The sequence below is a fragment of the Symsagittifera roscoffensis genome, chromosome 3, assembly GCF_963678635.1.
Source record: "Symsagittifera roscoffensis chromosome 3, txSymRosc1.1, whole genome shotgun sequence".
Lineage (NCBI taxonomy): Eukaryota > Metazoa > Xenacoelomorpha > Acoela > Convolutidae > Symsagittifera > Symsagittifera roscoffensis.
Genome location: NC_087064.1, coordinates 2,327,030 through 2,350,385, shown reverse-complemented (window position 1 = coordinate 2,350,385; position 23,356 = coordinate 2,327,030). Strand labels below are relative to the sequence as shown.

Here is a 23,356-nt window from a genome sequence, read left to right as displayed (position 1 = left end):
TCAACTTCGAATTTAGTCTAATTTTTGTATAATCGAATGTAGTTAAGAACTTTAATTCAGTTGCTTTTCTGTTAGTTTAGCATGAGTCACAGATTTTAGTAGCTGATATTGAGCAATGCGTTTCAGATTTGATTGGTGATCTTTGCGCAAGCAGTTCGTGAGCTGATCTTGCGTCCTCTTAGTATTTAATCACGCCGAAATTACATTATGAATACAGGTGAGTTATTATTTGTTGGCAACATTTTTAAAATTGCTTAACGTAGCGAAAAGAAGAAAAAAGAATATATTATTGGCTGTGTGGTTTGGTTTGGAAAAAGTCTTTTTGGATTTGACTCTGCTGTGTTTCTTGAAAAAATGATGTGTTTCTGTTTTTGCATACTTCAGATGTTTTTAGACAATATAGCAATAAAACTTTTCGTTTTTGTTTTGTTAGTTGAAGTTCATTATTTTTTTTTCACGTCCTGCTTATATTGATAGCATGTTTCGGGGTTTTCAAGAAATAGTTCAAGTGTGTGCAATGTTTATATTTCGTTAAATGTGTTCTGCTGTGTTGTGTATAATTTTTTTGTCAAATTGTTGGTTGAAGCTAAAAAAAAAATTTCATGGATTTAAGCATAGATAGATAAGTTATAAATCAGGGATGCGCCATCCATCACCCAAAAACATCGCTTCTTCTTAAATTACATGGGTGACTGGAATGAGGTTTTGCGTCAATTATTTAAGTCTGAAAATGTTATTCGCGCTTGTCATTTTTCGCGGCGTGACATCTGATTTTTGTTCCGACTTTCGATACAAAAGTAACGGAATATTAGTGCTCGGGGTGGGTTTTTTTTTCTTCAGACAAATTTCGACTTTTTAACTAGCCATTTTTGACGGAATTTTTTAAATATCATTCAAAAGGTATTGTTGTCCTGAGCTTAAATTTGAAAAGATATTTCACCTGTGACCATTTTTCGTAAAGTTATGAGGGTTTAAAGATTGCCATTTTGACCAATTTGGGACAATTAACGCGCAATATAATTCGCGCTATTAACGCGTAAGCGAGATTTAATCCGTCTTATAAATCGTTCCAAATTGGTTGAACGAAGCTTATTTGCCATAACTGATTTGTTACAAGGAACAAAATCTATCTTTTTGTACTTTATATGGCGTGTGGGGGGATGATTTTCATTAAAAAATTTCAAATTTTAGAAAAAAAAAATTTTCATTTTATTTTATTTCATTTAATTTTTTTTTATCTATTACTGCTGCTCAATAAACCTTAAACGGCAGTCGGAATATTCAGGGCTTCGCCCTGATACGAGCTGTAAATTTTTCTTATTCATTTGCCAAATTGACTCAATGAAACTGTGCTTTCCAATACTAAATTTCAATGGAACCAAAAAATTGCAAAGGACACTCATTTAAGACAGTAAATTTTCTTTCGTAGAAAAAAAAATAGTGAATTTAACCGGTAGACAGCATGTCGGCTACAAAAAAACAAGCTGACCTTACCTTAAATGAAAATAAAACAAAAACAAGCTGACGTTACCTTAAATGAAAATAAAACAAAAACAAGCTGACGTTACCTTAACTGAAAATAAAAAAAAAACAAGGATAGCCGTTTATCTTGGAGGAAGCACAGAATGTTCCGACCATGGTCTTTAAAAATCCAGAAAAAAAGTTTCCATTATAGTGTCGTTATTTCTGGGTGGTGTGATAAAAGCACCTGAACAGAAAACTAGAAAGTAGGCACGCTTGACAGTCATAGTAAAATATGCAAGTCGGAGAACAATGTTTGAAGAAAAATGACTTGACAAACAAAAAAAAACATTAAAAAAAAAACATTTTTTTCACTGTTTTTTTTTTGCAGAAATGTTTCTAAATATTCAAGTTTTTGATTCCAAAAAATGACGCTTAGAAACTCAAAAAATAACCTAACTTGAGTAAAACAAAATTTAAGCATAAATAGGTTATTTAAAATGGCTTGAACTAAGCTAAAACAAGCCTGCTCGCTACTTAACTCTCAAAACCAAAATTTTCAAAATGATTTTTCTCGTCACCTGGAAATTATTAAAAGTGATTCGAATCACGACTAAAAGACCCTTAATACGACATATCGCTCAACCTATTTCTATGATTATTTGTGGTACCTGATTTTGCGTGGGAGAAAAAGAATAAAACTAAAACCCACCCGAGTACAAAGTTCCTCTCCATTTTTATTAGTCGGAACAAAAATGTTACTATCCAATAAGAGTAGCGCAAAATCATAAAAAATTGAATGGAAAAGCTATCGAAGAGAAAAAATTTCGTTACTTAAGTGTTCAAATTATTTTTAAACGCTCTTTGGTAGATAATTATACAAATGTTTGCCAACAATTTGTAATTTTTTTTTGATAAAAATCAACTATTAAAAGAATATAACGCTTATGTGAAACGCATTTAACGGTACAGAGTTTTGGCTTATGCGTCAACCGACAAAACTAATATAGAAACATTTGGACTGAAAATCAAACGACTTTTGAAAATTCTTTGCTTAAAGAGAAGAAACGGGAGCATAGAAAATCTGAAAATATACTTAAGTGATGAGCAAAGAGTCCATATCGACCATAATTCGGGAAGCTGTAACTGAGAAAAATGTGAGTAGAATTTTGAGTATGAGAGTTACAGCTAGGCACATACCTGTGTATTCAAAGGGTAATGAAAAACCTCGATAACTATTATCAATTCGAAAAATTATCAATTTTGTTTTAAAATACTACCCAGATCTTGTATCCTGGGTCCAGGGCTGCATAGAATATCAAATACAAATCTTCAATCTAGGGTTTAAGGACAACTTCATTCTAGGTAATTATCAACCGGTTAGACTGATTTTTGAGAAACATTACATAACAATAAAATTACCGATGAAGGTTGTTATACTGCTGTTTTTTTTTTGTTCCGTCTTAGCTTTTCAGTTTTTGCATCAAATAATTTTTCTGAATGATCTATTGATTGACTATGGATATTAGAAACAAACATAAGTCATTACAGGATCAGATGTGCCTGAAAACGGGCTATAAAGTTCCACGGCGTTCTCGCGACAAGAATTTATTTGCTTGTAAATGTAGTCAATTTTACAGTGAATGAAATTTATGTGGCAAACAATTTATTATTATATTTATTATATAAAGTTTTTTTGTTGTTGAAATGTTTCTTGAAAAGTTAGCTTGCTTGAAAAATTAACTTTTTGTGAAGCGATGTATTTGGTAAAATTAGCTTAAACGATCAATTTTTTTCATTGAATTACTCGCTTGAGTTTCATCCTTAGAAAAGCGTTTGGAGCTATCAAAATCAATTTGAATGATTTTTAGTTTCATCCTTCGAATAGCTTGTCTGATCATTTTGAGAACAGCTTAAATTTGTTAGGTTAGCTTCATTTTTTTTGAAACTCCTCTCCGTTTAATTTAACCACCTCGGCAGTTAGAAACTTAGTAAGGTCATAAAGTTTTTTCCCGCTTCTAGGTCAAAATTTTGTTCATTTTCAAATTTAAGGCGACGTGGTTGGAATTTTGATTTCCTTTAATTTTACAAATTCAATTCCTATTTATATGGTTTTAGCAAATGATAAGGGGAGCAATAAGCAGAAGGGTCCAAGGGCAGAAAAAAACAAAGATTTTAACTTATACGTAAAATTAAACTATTTGATCGCAATTTTTTTAAAATTCGATAAAAATTAATGGAATTTCTCAATTAATGTATAATTTCTGTATTTTTTTGGAACTGGTAAGGATTTTAATAATTGTTTTTGATCGATTGGACCGTATAAAACAATAGTTGCATGTTTTTTTACCCTTTCTGCTTTTAGACCATTCTGGTCATTGTATGGACGCCAGAAAAATCATACACTCAAATAACAAAAGTGCAAACGGCGCAAAAGTTGAGCTTCTGAGATGGATTTCAGATTTCTCAGCCGAATAAAGTTTTACATATTGATCCAATTTTCTTATATTTGGCTCAGTTTTTTTTAAAATGTCGCTCATCAAAGAAATTCAAAGAGCTTTTAGTCCATTTAGTGAAAAGTTTTCAAAAAAATAATCGTTTTATTTCGTTTTTTTTTTAGTTTTCTACTCCTCCAAATGTCTGTTTGCTATGTCTCAAATTAACGTTGTTCGAAAAACTTGCTCGAAGAGTTTAAAAAGATTCAACCACTTCAAGCTATCCAGATAACTTGAATTGTTTTGGCTGTTTTTTTTAAAATTATTTTTGCGTAACTTTGGATGGAATGATCTACCACGCTTCTTTTTAGATATTCGATGTATTGAGTATCAAGTGTTTTTTTGTTTTGAAATATTGGGAAGTTGTCATTGGCGACACTGCCCTCAGCACATGTGCAACCATTCGGGTTTAAAATTAACACATTTTTTTAAGAAGATGCGTATCAGTGGAGTTAATCAGAAAAAGCTTGGCTTTGAAAAACTCCGATTGATGTGTGTGTAGTTTAACAAATAACGCATTCCGGGAAATAAGAGAAACGTACTATACTGAGACAGAGAGGCTGGATAGCCTTTCATAGATCCTCTGCGAATCGCAGAAACTACATGTATTAATATTAACAGATCTGGTAGTTTTCTATTCAGAAGTCGAACCAAGACTGTAAATAGAATGGAGCGAACAATCGATTACGAGTTTTGTTCGTTCTAAATTAAATCTTTCGACGAAACCCCGACCAAGCCATAGTTTCTTCATATTTCATGAGCTTGTCGCTATAAAAAAATCAAAGCTTAAAATTTCTAGCCAATCATTACGTTGGTTGGTTAGCTGGATAACTTTTTCTCAATAACTGAGCAGTAATTCTGAAGATACTTATTTTTTACGATTTACTAACCCGATAAATTTCATTTCATTGCAAAAAAAAATTCTAGCCAGCTTTTTGAAAATTTTAAGTAATATTTGGTTTTCAATTGGCACTGACCTAAAAGTGCGGAAGCTAAATTATTGTTCTTATGGACCGCTAAATTATTGTTCTTATGAACCAATTGCTGATTTGGCGAACGATAGTTTGGCATTCATTGAACGTGCATCCACATGTGAATGTGAAATCAAAATGGCCTTGATTCGGAATATTCAGTTCTTAGTGTATTATGGTTCATTTTTTTTAAAGCTGACAGGTCTTGTCTGAGTCATAAATTTCAAAGTATAGATTTTGCTCGGTGTCTTGTTGACCACTGAAAATCGGAATTTAGAGAAAATAAATTGAGTTTCAAACTGACTTCAAATTTTTTTTTCGCATATTTATCTTAATCTTTAGTATTCACAGGCAGCAACGAGTTGTATTACATACTGCTGTTGACCTGGTTGTTTTAATTTCCCCACTTTACCTGTTAATGATCACCTGCAATTTATCTCTTCAAATCTATTCAAATCTGGTTAATAATAGAGGCTTTGCAAAAAGTTCGGACGGACATAAATATCAAATAAGAGCAATACGCCAAATTTAAACAAGATTTGCATGCAAGTTTGAACTTTCAGGCGAACTTGAGACAATAATTTGTTAAAAAAACTAGCTTTAACATGCAGAAAAAAAACGCTGAAATTAATTGACAGCTCATTTTAAATAATTCTTTGTCCGAACTTTCTTTGATTATTTATACTTGATCCTTCCTGTTGATAATTTTATAATCTCTTGTTGTGATGGGTGTGTTAGATCTGGACATGGACCCTCAGAGGATCGTGGATATTGACGAACTGAAGTCGCACCTCAATCTACCCCCGAAAGACCTCAGGTATGATATATATTGACTCGAGGATCCTGGGTTCGAATCCCCTTCGGTCTGGGTTTTCATGTCATCCGCCTAATCAAGATGGTAACGGCCATGTTAGACATTCTATCTGGGGCATTCGGATTAGTTTTTATTCACAATTTCGATATTTCTTTTGAAGTCTGACTCTCAAGCGAAAGGCCGCTGGTTTGAGGCCCACTTGTATATATTCGTTTTGAGGGTGAGGCAGCAATTCGCAGCAAAAAAATAACCAAAAATAATTCATGTAGTTTTTCAGCGGGGGGGGGGGGGGGGGAGAGTTAGTTCACAACAGTCTCAAAAAGATTTTTTCGTAAAAAACTAAGTTACTACTATGATAGAGTTGTCCCTTGAAAATAACCTGGTCCCTTGCGAATAAGACACCTAGGGCTCTGAATCGCTTAATAATTGTGATTTTGTAATTCAGAAAGGTGCAGCAGTATACTTTCAAACCAATTTTCTGTTTCGTTACTTCGTAGAACTTCCCTCACCATTTTCAGGTGGGAAAATTCAAAAAGACCGCTAACATTGAGTTTTGAAGACAAATAAGTCAACCCCATTATGGTTGTTTAACCGTACAATAAGTTGAAGCGAGCATATTTCTTGATATAAACAAGATAGTTTCTACAATTATTAATCTGAACAGATTCTGACTCAGCATATTTCGCGAGATTTTTGAAATAAATAATTTATACACAAATCAGTTTTCAAAATTATAACATAGATTGTTCTTCACTAGCAAATTCCACAATACGATCAAAAAGTGACAGTTTTGTGATTTTTGGGTGTTATTTAATAAAATATATAATACGATGTGCTGACTGCTTCCCAACGCGTCTAAAGTACTCCTTGGTAAAATAAAAATAATAATACCGGATTAGAAAACGTGTTGTCTGGAAAAAAAGCGTGTTGTCTGGAGAGCACAAGTGGACTGAACGGGAATATTTTACCCGAAACCAATCAAATTAATCAACTCACCCTAAATTGAAAGTTGGCCCGCTCACCCTAAAATCGCTAACATAACTATCGCAGTCGCGTCAACGTGTTAATGAGCTTACGAATAGAGGATCGGGTCTAAACGAAAATTTCAGCTTTTGCCGCGAATGAAGCGGTGATGCGCGCGGCAAAGCCAACTGTCGACTTCAAACTAAGAAAGCTTTTATTTTCGAGTGATTGGAGAGCTTTTCATTAGTTTCTGGAGAATGGATGGACGTTCTTTTAATTTGCAGTTGAGTGGACCCGGCAACAAATGAGCTCCAGTAATGTTAATGTGCGTTTATTTATAGGACTCGCACGTCAGATGTGACTGCAACAAAGGGTGTCGCTTTCGAGGACTTCGGGTTGAAGATGGATTTACTGAAGGGCATTTTCGAGAAGGGCTTCGAAATGCCGTCGCCTATCCAAGAGGAAGCTATCCCGATCGCACTGGCTGGACGCAACGTACTGGCGAGGGCGAAGAACGGCACCGGCAAGACTGGTGCTTTTCTCATTCCGCTGCTGAATATGGTCAAGCTGGATAACAACAACGTACAGGCCATAGTTCTGGTTCCGTCTAGAGAATTGGCGCTGCAGGTCTCAGCCATCTGCAAGGAGCTGGGCAAATATCTCGGAGTGCAGGTCTGTGAAATTTGAACGGAACCCTTAATTTTTGTTTTGTTATTACTCGATTACGCGGACCAAGTTTAGCATCCTCTGCCTCAAACTGGAAGTTAGCTAGGTTCCAATGTTCAATTCCAATTGGTTGAAAATGCAGTCTATTGCACGCAGAGTTGCAGTTTTATTTGAAGGGCTAGAAAATCTTAAATCGGCAGATGAAGGTGAAGGATGTTATTTTGATCCGAATTCTCTCCACAATAATGAAACTGTGAGCTGGAACAGATTCTGATCTCACCGGAGCTGAAATGTGAAAACTTGTTAAGTAACTCAGGTTTTTGTAGTAATTAGTTGAAGTTAGTTTTTTTCATTGAGGTTGTTGTCATTTAGACTATCGTGACGACAGGCGGCACTGAGTTGCGCGATGACATCATGCGTTTCACGAAAACCGTTCACGTAGTGGTGGCGACGCCTGGACGCATCTTAGATCTGGTTGAGAAGGGCATTGCGCGTGTGGGTGAGTGCCGGATGCTAGTTCTGGACGAGGCAGATAAGATGCTGAGCCAGGAGTTCCAGAAGATGGTCAGCAATATCCTCAACTATCTGCCAAAAGAGCGCCAGGTACGAAGTTTTTAGTCTACTTCCCTAATCAACGTATTGAAAACATTTTTATTCCGACCATTTGAAAAATGGGGAGGAAATTTGTATTCGGATGTGTTTTAGTGTTTTTGTTTTCCTCGCAAAATCAGCTACCACAAATAATTATCTTAGAGTTGAATCATAGCATCTCAAAGCCCCTTTGGTCGTGATTCGAACGATGCTTAGAAGTTTAAAAAGTTTTCTCAGTGTCGAGAAAAAACGGTACGCAATTTTTGATTTTTCGTCAAATTCGAGCAAATCAAGCGAGCAAACAGGCTTACAAAAGCTCATTTTAATGGCTAAAAAGCTTACAATAGCTTAATTTAAGGCGTAAAAACTTAATTTTACTCAAGTAAGCCTAGTTTTTTGAAGTATTTTAGCGCCTTTTTAAAAAACTGCAAAAAAAATTGAAAAAGTTCATTTTTTCATTTTTCTTGTCTTTTTTCTACAAAAATTGTTTTCCAGTTTGCTTATTTGACTATAACTGTCGAATGTATCTAAGCATTAGTTTTGCCTTCAGATCCTTTTATCACACCACGCCCAAATAATGACACTAATTTGAAAAAAAAAAATTCAGTTGTATTTTTTAACATTCTGTGCTTCTTGCACAGTATCCGGCTGGTATCCTAGTTTTGTTATGTATATCCCCACCTATAGTACCTGGTAGAGAATTCCTACCCCTATAAAGAACTAATTCGACGGTAAAGCGCAAGGAACTGAATATTTATAAGTTGACAAGATCCGAATAGTCATCACTAGTATGAACATCTGTTGTGCCATTGTTTTAACGAGGGTCCAACAAGGTTGCGTGCTTCTCGAATGGTTCTTATGATTTTGTTCAGGTGATGCTGTTCTCTGCCACGTACCCTCGCACAGTGCAGGACTTTGTCATGAGACACATGTCAGACCCCTACGAGATCAACTTGATGGAGGAACTCACGCTCAAAGGTACACTTTATCGTTCATGTCTCGAGCAGAATTATAACAACTGATTACATTACAATAGGAGGCTAAATTGCCGAAATGATGGAAAAATTAGAGGTCTTTTAGGAAGGACTGATAGTACTTATGCTAAGTAGTATTCTACTACTTAACCTCCATTGAAACCGATACTGAGTTTGTTTTGATATTGAATTAGGAGTTATTAAGTGGAATGTAATGTGTAGGAGTAACGCAGTACTACGCGTTTCTGGAGGAGAAGAGAAAAGTGCAATGTCTGAACACTCTGTTCAAGAAGCTGCAGATCAACCAAGCTATCATCTTCTGCAACTCTGTCAGTAGAGTAGAGCTGCTGGCTAAGAAAATCGCACAGCTCAAGTACTCCTGCTACTACATACACTCCAAGTAAGAGTCAACCCCTCTTTTGTGTTGTGGCACCAAGCTGGACCACATTCAGAAATATATTATAGAAACTAGGAGTGCATTTGAGTTGTGTCAGAAACAACTGAGTTTGTGTTGGTCCTATTCCTTATTACACTAGCGTCAGCTTATTGTATTGTTACGAACCTTCCTTTTTTTCTAACCTCACTCGCAAATAAAAGTGTTCATCGAAAATGTTCACTTGTGTGTTTTTTTTATAATCACGATCTGTTCGCATTTAGACAGCCGCTTATTCATACTCGTCAATGAGCAGACATGCTAATTTTATTAATCAGAATCGAGATGGCTAAGCAAACTTAGAAACAATTAATTTGTTTATTATAATTTATTCCTTGTCTCGATTCTGATTTTTAAATTCAGCGCTGTCTACTTACAGACGAGTATGAATACGCGGTTGTCTAAATACTGCTACGTGGATCGAAATATTGCTAGTAGGTAGAAGATCGAACCCGAGACGTTTTGTCGGCTTTTTGGCGTGTTCTCGCTTGTGTTTGCGAAGCCAAGCTTTGCCTTTGTGTAACCAGTGCGATTTTGTTTTTGTTTATTTCCGCCAAGGAACAAAAAGGTGGAGAACACGCAATTTTTGAGCATGTTTGCAATTTAAATTCCCGTTCTTTTCGATTTTTTTTATGTTTGCAAATTTACCACCTCCGATTTCAGTATATAAGCTCTTATTTTCGTTTTTTTTTAACTCTTATTGGCTCATAATATAGCAGTTTTCAGGCTTTTTTGAGAGGTTTGAGGAGCAAATAGTTTTTATCGAAGTGTTCTGAGGGAGGACTTGAAAGCTTTTTGAGTTTTTAAATTTTTCCTAAAATTTTTTCAGAGCAGCGTGTCTGCTCAAGAAGGGTTGTCGGCTTTGCTGACATATAATTTTTGTTTCGATGATTATTTAACATTCAATTTTGTTACTTTGGCATATTTTAATGACGGAAATTTTATGACAAATAAAGGAAAATTTTTTGGTAAATCAATTTTGGTAAATCAGTTTTAAATTTTCTACTGTTTTCATCTTGTTTTTGCCGGTTAGCTTGATCTGCTATGTAAGGTTTTTATCGCATGTAACGTGCTGCTTTCCCTCTCTTTTAAATTGTCTTAGTGCCGTTATTTTAGTTGCAAGATTTCGATGTTTTTACAAATTTTCATTTTGAAAAAGCAGAGGTTCGTCTGTCCATCTGCAACTAGTGAGTCATTCGTTTTGTATCGCAAGTGGTGCGAATTTTTGCTTCGCCTCTGTGTCAGATATTTGTGCTCGGTAAAAAGACTTTTGTCTTAGTTATTTTTGTAAAATGCGTTCGAACAGCGGTGGTTTGGGTGTAGTGGCGGCTCAAAAAGTCAAGGGTCCAGTTTTTTGGCATATTGGTCTTGTCTGCTTAGTTTCCGTTTATTTACTAAAGCAAAACTTGCGTTATAGTCTGAACTCTCTTTTTTCAAAGATAAGTCGCATATATTGTTGCCAATAAATTTGTTCATTTTGATCAATAACCAGCTATCAAGTACAGCCAATACTAAGGATATTAATACACACCATGCTATTACAAATAGCACTTTAGTTTCAAGGTATCATGGATCTGTAGCGTAGAGGTAAGGAAGGAGACCCGCAACAAAATAAAATGGTACGAACTTGGGCAGGGTCGGATGTTTTTAATGAACTTTTTCGTATACTAGCTAAAATGCGTTCGCTCTTGAAATTAAGGCATGTTATTTGGTAATTTTTTTTTCAAATTGACTGGTACTGCTTATGCGTCATAATTGGCTTGTGTCACTTAAGAAGTTTTATAAACTCAAAGTTTTACTCCTTCAGTTTTCCCAGTAGCGTTATCGGTCATATTTTTGCTTGTGTATGCGAAGTGCAACTTCGCCTCTGTGTTAAACGATTAATTTAACCTCGCTAAAATTGGATCCTAAAACTGTATATATAACGACGGAACTTTCTGCCGATGATTTTTTGTTTTCGATGAAGCTATTTTGGCCTCTGTGACTTATAGTAATTTTGAGTCGATAAACGTAGTTCAGGCTCTCATATAGGTTGTAGTGATTTTCCAGGAAAATTCTTTAAATTTTGTTTACTGGAACCAGTTCGAACAGGTATTTTTATATACTTTAATATTTATCACTGTAAAATATTTAGAACCAACCAATCATGATCCATGGCTAAAACTTACAATAATTTGTAAGGCTGAAACACTTATAGTTTCAGCCTGAGAAGAATAAATTTAACTTAGAAAGCAGTTGCCTTTCCTCTCCTCTAACCTCGCAAGAATACCAGTATATACTAGATCTAATGAGACTAGGAAATATGAGAGTAAGATAAGGATTGGTATAAGACTAAGAAGTTGCACGAATCTATCCGGCCGAAAATAAGAGCGTGACGAACAGACAGTGTAACCTATCCGTGACGATTAGACAGCGTGACGATTAGACAGCGTGATGATTAGACGGTGCATGTTATACGAAATAACTCTATGAAAAGGCCACCCCGGACTTAAACTCTTTAGGCTCAAATTATTTTTTCGCAGTTTTAATTTTGATCTATTTTTATGTTCATTTTTTTGAAAAGGAAGGCAAGGTCCACTATCGAATAGCTAGTGTAGATTTTAAAAAAACGTGAGCGACTATTAGTTATGGATTTTATTTTTCAGATTTCTCAGTGAAATAAAAAGTTTAATTTTTCATTCAGTTTTCTCCAATTGGTTATTTTTCGAAAAAGTTCCGGTTTTAAATGGTTCTAGAAAATCTTAGAGCATTAAGGGAATTCGAAAGTTGAGATGTTTTGTTGCGATTTTCAATTAAGTTGATTTCAGTGCTTTGAATTACTCCTGCATTTACTATCCTTGACTACGTATACTTAGCTGTTTTTGTTTGTTTTATCGGCTTAATGTCCTAATTTGGGTTCATTTCAAGGAAGGATAAGTTATATTTTTCATTGCTGATGGCATAAAATGCTAAAATTCTTAGAAAAGAATTTATAGTTCAAAGTTTTTCATGACAACAATTATATTTTCGGGTCTACAAGTAAAAATTAAGTTTCGTCGGCTCAGTTGCCGCTTGTTAATTGTTTTCCGCAAAAACTGGACATGTTTTCCGCAAATAGAACATGATTTAATATTACATTTTGGATTTTTAAAAAGTTTCCAAGTGTTTTTTCTTAGTGGATTTTTTTTCTGTCTGCTAGCTTGCACTTCTGTTTTTATGTTGTATCGTAAGTGGTGCGAAGCTCTGCTTTGCCTCTGTAAAAATAATCAGAAGAATATTAAAATGAATTTAGCGGCTGACAGCATAGGTTTTCCCCCTCAGTTTGAGTTGAGTCTGTTAGTCAAGTTTCTGCAGTTTTTCTTGTGCAGTCGCAGAAAAGTTTCCAGGTAAATCGATCCCACATCTATTTGATTAGAATCCCATATATTTGTTAAGGCGCTTTTTAAGAGCCTGTAAGTCCGGTATTGCATCTTGGTCTGAAAACAGATTTTTTCACTAATGTATACTTAGAGGTATACGCGAACAGTCGTGATCTTTTTTTAGTAACTGAAATTTCCGCGAAAAGTAACCATAGCGAACTTGAATATGTAAGCAATTTAAACAATATTTAAAAAACTCGAACCTTTACATATTCAAAAAATAAGGTATCAAAGCTCAACAAAATTTTCGAAGCTTTTTTCTGTAACTCTATTGATCCAATGTGATTCAAAAGAAAAACAGTAATCATAGTTGTTTACAACAAGATTAATTTATAAGTCAATTTTTCAAAATTTAGTTGAAAGTATGAAAAATTAGCAGCCTATAGTTTTTTGTTAAAGATTGCTAATGGACGAAAATTTATCAACTAGACGAAATTAAAGCAGTCACCCAAAAAGTCGAAAAATGAATTTTAAAAATTTATTAGGAAACTATCGAAAAAATTCATTGTGACTATTTTCAATGAAAAGCCTTGCAATTCTCTTATATACGAGAATGTGTTACTGTTAGTTGTGGGGTAATTATGTTTTATCTGGCTTGTTGCTCTGGCGCATTTGTGGAAATATATGACTCGATAAATAGTGGTCAGGCGTTCGAACTCTCGGGGAGGGGTATGTATTTTTTAAAACCCAGTTAGTCAAGTTTCTGCAGTTTTTCTTGTGCAGTCGCAGAAACCCAATATTGCTTTTTATTGCATTTAAGCCCCAGTTTACTATATTTACTATAGCTGAATTGTTTTTTTTTCAGAATGGACCAGCGTCACAGGAATCGTGTGTTCCACGAGTTCTCCATCGGAAACTGTCGTAACCTAGTCTGTACTGACTTGTTCACACGTGGCATTGACATACCAGCGGTCAACGTGGTGTTCAACTTTGATTTCCCCAAGATGGCCGAGACCTACTTGCACCGAATCGGGAGGAGCGGTAGATTTGGACACCTCGGTTAGTTGTTTTTCTTATCTTAGAAAACCTGAACACTTTCCTTCAACCTGGCTGATTAGTTCCGAGTAGAACCCTTGAGCTCCCATGTAAAAAGATACATAATTTTCGGGCATTTGCTGGAAAATTGGTAATTGTCAGTTTGCTCGTTAATTATGCGCACTGATGTTCAGCATGCAACCGCAGCTAATTTGAGCGAGGTAAGTATCCAAATTCTAGCTCGCGGGCAGTCCCCAGGTCAAAATTTCCGTGGTCAAAAACAAGCGGGGTAAAAGTCCCCAGGACTAAATCCCCATGTTTTCAGTTTGGATTCTTTTACCTTAGAATTAGAGAACTAAGCTAGTTTGGAAGAAAGTTATTGATGGAAAATAATTGCAAAGGAGGAAGCTATGGAAAGAATAAATAACTTTTGTTTATTCCAAGAAATTATTCCTGAAATAATATTTTTCATGGATCTGAGTTTGCATGAAAACTGAAAGGCTGCAATGAGAAAAGACATTTCTATATATCAGGTTTTGACATTTGCAGTCAAGGCGAATTCCTGCGAACGCATTGGTTTTCCTGATAAGGTCGTTAGTTGTCCTAAATCGACGTGCCATGTATCCATGTCGACTTTGGGTATCCTGTAATTCTTCCTGAATATCATGAATGCGATTAGCGAAGTCAGATATAAAGAAATCAACAAACAAATCAATTATTAATCCATAAATTAAATACAATTGAATTCCCAAGATGAGTCCTTTGAGGGATTTTATCCGGTGTGATTTTGTCCTGGGTATTTGGTCCTAAACCATCCAAATTCCGACGCTTTAAACTAATCATTCGAAATTGCATTAGGGCAGGATTAAAAGATCCCAATATTTTTGTTGGTATTTGTGAAGTGCACCTGCACCTGTGTCAAGAGTTGTCACAAGCAACTGAATACGAAGTTTACAGCTTATATTTCATACGGACCAAAATAAGAAAATATTACCAGTTAGAGGCATTGGTCAATTTCAATAGCTTCGAGCATATGGTCTGATTTGTAAGCTAACAAAGATCAAAATTGTGCCGGAATGCAATGAACATTTTAATCATGCACCATTTTGATGGGTAGTTCTTAGCCTATATCTTTTGTCAGTTAGACAACATTATTGTTATGTCGTTCCAGGAATTGCAATTAACTTCATCACGGAAAATGACAAGCGCAATCTGTTTCAAATTGAGCGCGAACTGGGTACTGAGATTAAGCCCTTCCCCACAGAAGTGCCGAAAAAGCTATACGTGCCCGAGTATCAGATCGATGATAACGACCAAACGGAGGCGGCAGAAGCCAAGTCATCAGATGGAAAATGAAAATGAGAAGGAGTGAACAAGTGAACTAAAGGACAGACTTGGAATGAAAGTAATTGCACTCTAAAACAAGACTGAATTATTGTTTCTCACCACCACAACCACGATAATCCTGACATTGTTGAAACCATGATACTGCTATTCTCTGCAAAGTTGACCTCTTAAGTGGCATTACAACTAAAACCGAAACCAATCTGCTCATTTTTAACTTGGAATTTGAACAATGTGATTGAGATCAACTGATTGGCTTCGGTGTTAAAATTGGACCCTGTTTGTTTAGTATTCGTTCTGTAAAGTAGAACTAATTAGAGTTTTGTTAAATCTAAGTGAAAATCAGCCTAAAATGTCTATAATGCGATGAGTGAGTTATCTTATCAGTGTTATGAATATACCTTGAAGGTATCCTAGATATATTTGTTTTGATCTTGAATGGAAAGTTGGCAAGAAGTCTTTTAAATAGATTTTACATACTGTTAAAGTCAGAAGGTCGTAGGAAAATGAATGTACCTCGTTTCGCCCCAGACACGTGTCGACCCTAATAATTTCAGGATCTTGTCAACTATTTCCTTCCCCCCTTCTATTTCGATTTATAGAAATTCAACTTTGGCTGCAGAAATTCAACATTTTCAATAGCTTAGAACAATTTTCAGAAAATATTTTTAAAAGTTTGTGTAAGTATTATATGAATAGTGAGTAATGCTGATACGAACGCGCAGAAATGTGAAAACCCAATAAATTTTGGTCGTTTTTGAAATGCATATTTTATACAGAAATGGGTGTCAAAAATAATTCATGCATAGGGGGGAAATAGTTAATGTCCAAAAAAGGGGGATAGTAAACAAGATCCTAGTTTCACAGATTTCGTCCTCACACATTTTGCCCCTAACTGATTACGCAGTTAATTAATCGCCTTTTTCTTAACGATTTAAGGGGCGAAATGTGCTAATAATTTCATGAAGGGGGAAACGAGCGAATACCAGAAAAAAAAGATATGAACTGTTTTTCGCAAGTTTTTCATTTTTATGATGAAACGGTTGCGAGATCTCACGTTTTTGTGAATAATTCTCTGCCCTGAGTTTATTAATAGTAGGTAAGGTCATTTGCTAGCTTTTAAATAGAGAAAACGTCTTCAGAATAATTCAATGGAGAGAGTGATAGTTTTTGAATTGCGCAAACTGCGCTAAAATTGCACATTGAACAGGGTCTGAAAGAAACCATTGTAGAGGCAACCGCACGTCCGAAAACATTCACAAGTCATGGAAACAGCAGTGTTGGAACGTTTTTTCTGTTGTGCAATATAATGGTGAATAACTTAGTTAATTACGTAATTCAGACTCTTAAATAGGTCTTGATGATTTTGCAGATGTTTTAAGGAAAATTGTTCTTTTTTTTGCGAAATAGTCTTTTTTCGCAATTTCATTTTGATTCATTTTGAAATTCAGTTCTTTTCCTTTGTTAAAAGGAAAGCAAACTCCATCAACGAACAGCAAAAAAGTAAAGATCCTGAAATGCGTGATCGATTTCGTTTTGTCAGGGGAATTTAAGTTTAGGTTTACCAGAGAAATAAAACTTTTACTTACTGACCCAGTTTTCTCAACTTTGGTTAAATTTGGCTTAAGCAATTCAAAAAAATTGTTCCATTAATTCCGGCATCTAATTAGGGCATATACTTCTTTTGAAATTCGAACGGCGAGATTTCAAAAAACATTCAGTATTTTTTTTGCGGTTACTTGCGTTCATTTACTCTTTATCAACTGTCTGTTGGCTATATTTGAGAGGCATTTCCTGCAGGATGAAGTTTTCGGCTCGTGCGTTATTCAGAAAAGCACTTACAGTCGTTTTTCGGATTGTCTCCGTTTTTCTCCACTGCCATCTGGGACCCTTACGGTAATGAAGCTGTTAGCGCAAGGATTGATTTTTTACTTAGCAACAAAAGACCGTTTTTTCGCTATTTAATTATTGAATCCTTGCGCTAGTTAAAAAGTACGTAGAAAATATTTAAAAAAAATAAATTTCAATGTTAAATAATACATTTTTCAAGCTTTGGGCATACAATAACTTGAGATTGTTGTGTAGATGTTCTCAAGTGAATCGTGTAGTTGGTTTGTCTGAATTGAAAACTGCTAAGCAACTAAGTTTTATGTTTATTCAATACATTTTATCTTTCCGAGGTTGTTAGCTTCATCAAAAAATTTCAGTCATAATTGATTCTTGCGAAGCGCTTCAAGACGATATTTTTTATATGAAGTTGTTTCCAGAGTCGAGAAAAACCGGTTTTGTCTGATTTTTGCAGTTAAGTCTAATTTCATGCTAATGAAGCGTGCGATTATTTCTTGTTTTATTAAACTTGCTTAACTAATTCATAAAATACTTATTTATAGAAAAAGTTTAATTTTTTTATCAAGAAAGTCTTAATTTAGTTTATGTTTATATTTGATTTATAACGGTTTGACTTCTAATTTCGTTTCAAGTTCAGTTTTTCTCAGTTCCTCTGTTAAAAGGAAGGCAGTTTCCAGCATCAAAAAAGCGTCAGAAAATACTTGCTCGACTTCTAATTTCGAAAAAGAATTTTAATTTTCAGATTTTCCAGCGGAAAAAACTTTACCGTTTGATCAAGTTTTCTCCAATTGAGTTGATTTTATCTAAAACGTGTCAACCATAAACTGTTATTGAAATTCAATGAGCCTTAAAGCTTTATAATTTTACTATGCATTTCGAACGATGAAGTTTTTAAAAATCGATGAACGTAGTTCAGTCTCTTACTTCAGCTCCTGTTATTTTTTCCTTTGTTTGTTCAGGAAACATTATAGAAACTTTTCAAGGTCGAGTATATTTTGCGGTTTGAATTTTAATTACTTTTCAAGTTCAGGTCATTTCCTTTATTTTGCAATCGTCTGTTGGCTATGTTTTTTTTTTCAGGAATATTTTCAATTCTCTAATAACTACAGGTTTTATTAGGTAGAAATGCACTTAAGTATATATGAATTTTTTGAAATCAATTCAAATTCATCTGCTCAAATTTATTTATATTGGGCTGTGGAAATACGAACGTGGAAATGGCGCAAAAAAGTTGAACAATGTCTTGTTTTGAAAGTGGATTTTAAAGGTTAAATTTTCCAACGGAATCAAAACTATACCTATTTTCTAATTTGATTTATTTGCATCAAAACAGTCAATAATAAATTCGTCTTTAATTTCGAAGAGACTACAGGCCAAATTTTTTTAAATTTTAGTTAATTCGGAAAATTTCGATTTTCAGATTTAAAATTATTTGGCCTGTAGTCTCTTCGAAATCAATTTCACCAAACCGTATCAATTAAAATTTTGTCAGTTAAATTAAACATATCAGAATATTTTGATTTTTTTTCTACGAACTTTTTCTAGAAACGGTGATCAAGAGTTTGCGTAGAAGCCGGATTTTAGTTAGGACAGTTGAAATAAAAATTTTTAGCAGCATGTTTCCAAATTAACCAAAAACACTGGAACTGAGCCAAAAAATTTCATAGAACAGTGGAAAGTCTTGAATAATTCCATTGGATAAGAAAATTATAATTACACGTTAACTTCTTAAGTCTTCTTTTTTTAAATTTTGAAAATTAATATTTTCGAATTATCCACTTAAAAAGCAACAAATCAGAATAGCAGAACAAAATGTAATTTTTTATCATGTTGAAGAGATTGATTAATAACTTGCCGAAATGATATATTTCGCTAATTTTTGGTTTCAAATCTAAATCAAAATACCAAGAATCCAATCAAAATTGTGAAAAATAAGTGATGTTTTTAATAATTATCTTCAATTTTTTGAGAAAGATTGTCAAAACTGCTTCAGTTCAACAAAATGTTTTTAAATGAAATTTCTTATAAACATTATATCAACCAATGAATTTTTGAACTATTTCAGATATTTTGTAAATTTTTAGATGATTGAAGCGTAAGCAAAACTTATTGAGATGTTAGCTGATAATTATATACAGCTGACAAGAAAATTATTTTTTTTTTCATTTGAAAAACACTGATGGGTCAGATCATTTCAACTCAACAAGCACAAAGAAAATCAATAACAAAGTTAGAAGAAACAGAAATCTGTCCCAAAAAGTCAAACTAATCGTAACAGAACGAATGAGTGGCTGCATTCACTTTAAAATTGGTATCAAATCTGTTAAAGTTTTAAGATTAATAAAATCTCACAGTCTAGTGAGCAAATTATTATAGATCTTTCAAACTGGGGAAAACTGGAGTAAAAAAATCAGAGAGTAAGGAAAAGAGTTAGCTATGTCTAAAACACCTTCGAGAAAAAATGCGGGTTTCCTTGTGATTCAAATGAGAACAAAAGTTGATGAAATTGAGGATATGGAAACGGAAGAAGTTTGAATTAGCTTACAAGGGGACATTCATTACAAATGATTATTTTTGAAGAAATGGTTGAATTTGACGTCTTCTACAAAAATCTGAAATTTTGTTTCAGTCCAACAAAATTTCCCCTACATGATTCGCGAAAAGTTGAAACACTTCGTGATAGAAGATACAAGGAAGAAAAATTGTTAATTCAACAGGATAAAGTATCTCTGTTGGGAAGAAATCATGGTGTTGCACTTGATGAAGAAATTGATAACAAACTCGAAAATAAAATCGGTTTTTGTTTCAATCAGATTTTTTTTGTCTTATTGCACATATAGTGAAGTTTATTATATATGTGTAAAATCGATTTTTCTTCTCATTTTGAGGTAATATTTCTGACCGAATTTTTGTTTTTTTAAGGTTCAACAGTGCATGCTACTAAAAACGTTTGAAGTTAGTTTATGATTTGATTTTGAAGCTTAAATAATAACTCATACAGAACCATGAGCATCAATGAAAAATCAAAAATTTCATTAATTTCGAATCATGTTTTAAATTTTTTGAATTCTGTGAAGAAACGCTGATCTCAGAGTTTGTATGGAAGCAAGTTTTTGATTAGAACTTAGATAATATCTCTAAGTTTTTTTTCGCATGAGTTGCTTCATTAGGCATTTTTTGCGGTTTTTCTTGGTTTTCATCGTAAATTATGTTAAACTGCTCGACCAAGCTGGTTGATTGCGCTTTCGCATGATACAACAATCCTTGAAGAGAATCTGTGCTTCAACAAAGTGTAAAGAAATTTTGGACATATGTAAAAAAGTTTATCTGGTCTCTTTAGGTTTTGACTAAAAGATGTTGCTATTAAAACCAAGTGGAACTTGCAATTCTCCAATGAACATAAAGAATTATGAGTAGAAACGCAGTAAACTTGGGTTACTATTTTTTTTGTAAATTTTGTTGAAAACCGAAATGAATTGTAATTTTTCGTTATAATTTGAATATAAAATGGGAAGAGCATTACTAGAAATTATTACAAAAAAAATTGAATAAAAAATTATTTAATTTTTTTTCAGCACAGCTCTAATATATCTTTTGAGTAAATTTCTACTAAATTTCTGAATTCCATTGGTTCTCAAACAAAATTTTTGCCAGGAATAGAAATTTTAATTGGTTTCTTGAAATCAAGACTTTTGGTAGGTAAGGGTTAATAACTGAATTTTTTAATTCCAAATACGAACGAAAGGATAAAATATACAAATCTTGGAAAATACTGAAATTTTCTGTCGCTGGTATTTCTAGTTTTAATTTCAATTTGAATTTTTAATGAATAAAATGTCTATCAAATGATGTTACCTTAGATTTTCGAGCTTAATTTCTATTAAAAAAAACAAGATTGATCGAGCGAAGACAAAAATTGAGATCGTACTGGTTTTTCATTGTAAAGAGTCACCACTAGTTCAATAAATTAGTTTGAAAGATAGAAGAAATTTTATTTTAAAAAAAAATCAATTCAATTGAGTTCGATACTGATTACTGATGCAGATTTTCGGTTTATTAGAATTTTTTTTGGTTTATTTTGTAAATTAGGAAGACGTTTTGTTTTATATGCTGCAGTATACCAGCAGGAGAAGGAAAATATCCAACTTGGCAGTTTATTTTTTCTTTGGTTTTAAGTGAACAAATCAAGAAAAAATTGATTAAATTTCATTTGCTTTTGAGTATCGAAGGGTAAACATGAAAATTGTTTTTCGAAAACTTTATTATCTTCATTTTTCATCTTTTGGTGTCAATTAAATGGAGAATTAATCTGAGAAAGTTTTTTGTATAGATACGAATAATCGAATAATTGATTCAGTTTTTCCATTAAATCGTTTTTTTTTGTGTTGAGTTTGATACAAAAAATTTTCGTTTGGAGGGCGTTCGATGCAGCAAAAATGAATAATCTGCTTTCAAGTCTACTCACTGGAATATTTAGAGAACTTGAGGAAACAAAAAATAGCTCGCACTTTGCTTATTGAATTTGATGCAAAAATAGTTCATTGGAAGGTGTTTGATGCAGCAGAATTGCAAAATCTGCTTTCAAGTCATGCTTTTACTTAAATTTGTTGGAATTTTTTCGAAATTTGATCAATTGAGCAGAATCAGAAGTTTAAGTTCTCCAGATCAATCTTTGTTAAGATGTTTGACAAGACTGGGTTCGAAAAGGAACACCGTATTTTTTGTTCTGCTTGACTTTAGTTTTGTTTTATTTAGAATTTTTGAAATTTGTTTCTAGTTAAAATTTACAAATTTTTTATTTGATGCAGCGTCTACCTCAGTTTTCGTTTCCGTGTAAAGTTTTACGTAAAAACCGTTTTTCCGTCAGATTCTAGATCAAACAGAAATTTTGAAAATGAATTTCAATGTTTTTTTTCTGCTGTGAAGAAACCCACCAAAAAGTTCTACTGTAGAGAAACTTTGAAGGTTTTCAGATAACAATCAATAGTTTTTCTCAAGAAATTTTGTCCTTTTTTTAAACTAAATTTTTGAAATTTATCTTGGTTTTCTTCAACATTATCCTTTTTTAATTACTAGCGTGATAATTGTGAGAAAAAATCTTGGATTAAATGTGAAATTGAGGCAACTGAGCAGAATTTTTTAAATTTCTTTTTTATTTCATTGATTTTATTAAAATACAATCAGACACAGCGCTCTAGTTTTCTCGCTTTCTATAAACTTGGGTTAATCTTTGACAAACTTCCATGGTGAAAACTAGTCATGAACTTTTTTAAAGAATATTCCATGATTTTTGCTATAATTGATCTTTTGAATTGATGTTGTTAACATTACTCTTTTTTACTTGGACAGAAAAGCAGATGTGTATACAAATGAAAGGTGTCAGTTGGAAAATTGTGGACAGATTTTGAGCCTGATTTGAAGTTTTTTTTCACTTTTTCAAATACTTTGTTTTTTTTTCTTATATTCGAAGGTTTCAGCTACGTTTCAGCTAGGTTTCAGCTTATTTTTAGATAATGAGATTCTTTTTTATTGGCAATTAGTGCAGTTTATAAATCACGTTTTGATTCAAATTAGGTGAAATTTTTTACTTATTCAAATTTTGAGGGAAAAATGAAAAAATATCTGCCTTTTAATGCAAAAAACCACAAAAATTTGTTCAATTGTCGTAACGTGATACCAGTTTTCATACCATTAGTGTTGAAAATTTTCATATAGATGTAAAATGCCATTGATTTACCACAAATAATTAAAAAACGATTAACCACAAAAAAATAAAGGATTTTAATTTACAACTTAAAATAATTTAAACTATATACCCTATTAACAATAATAAAATACTCTCTTTCAAAAATATATGTTTTTTTTGTCAAAAACATGAGTTTTCTCAAAATTTTAGTAAGTTTCAACATAGTTTGAAAATAAATTCGGGTTAGAACACTTGTATCACATATCTTGATACTTAGGTTCTTAAATATTGTTGTAAAGGAACTTAAACACTGCTGTAATGGTATGTTCGAGCGCCAACAAAAGTTTCGAAAGATAGGCGCCAAAAATTTTTTGAAACTTACCACCTTACCATCTAAAACTCTGAAACCTTTAAAATTTCTTAACACAATAGGAAACCTATTCACTATCTTAATACTTAGCCAGCAGTCCTGGAAATCTGTTTCCTATCTTAACCCCCCCCCCCCACACACACACATATCGCCACACATATACTACTGAAACCTTTCGAATAATGAAAGTGAGAACATAGTTAAACTTCAAAAATAGATGCACTTCATTTTTTGAAAGTTCTATTTTTTGAGCTATCAAAATGAGAAATTTTTTTTTTCGAAAGATATCAAATTTTCTTCTGACAAGTTTTCATAGATTGTTTGCACAATTTACGTGGAAAATTTTTAGATTGCTGAAAGACAATCA

The 23,356-nt window shown here is 33.4% G+C and overlaps 1 protein-coding gene across 1 annotated transcript; it reads left to right on the top strand.

The window, feature by feature from the left end:
- The first annotated feature begins 104 nt into the window (after window positions 1-104).
- Window positions 105-15,551, top strand: LOC134841224 (probable ATP-dependent RNA helicase ddx6). The gene is made up of 8 exons (XM_063857068.1): window positions 105-217; window positions 5,666-5,744; window positions 7,046-7,376; window positions 7,743-7,973; window positions 8,834-8,939; window positions 9,158-9,335; window positions 13,572-13,765; window positions 14,913-15,551. The coding sequence occupies exons 1-8, from the start codon at window positions 208-210 to the stop codon at window positions 15,095-15,097; spliced, it is 1,314 nt and encodes a 437-aa protein (XP_063713138.1). The 5' UTR covers window positions 105-207; the 3' UTR covers window positions 15,098-15,551.
- Window positions 15,552-23,356: the final 7,805 nt, after the last annotated feature.

Coding starts and splice junctions, on each gene's coding strand:
- LOC134841224 (XM_063857068.1), top strand. Junction 5,745..7,045: donor CTACCCCCGAAAGACCTCAG/GTATGATATATA, acceptor GTTTATTTATAG/GACTCGCACGTCAGATGTGA. Junction 7,974..8,833: donor ATCTGCCAAAAGAGCGCCAG/GTACGAAGTTTT, acceptor GATTTTGTTCAG/GTGATGCTGTTCTCTGCCAC.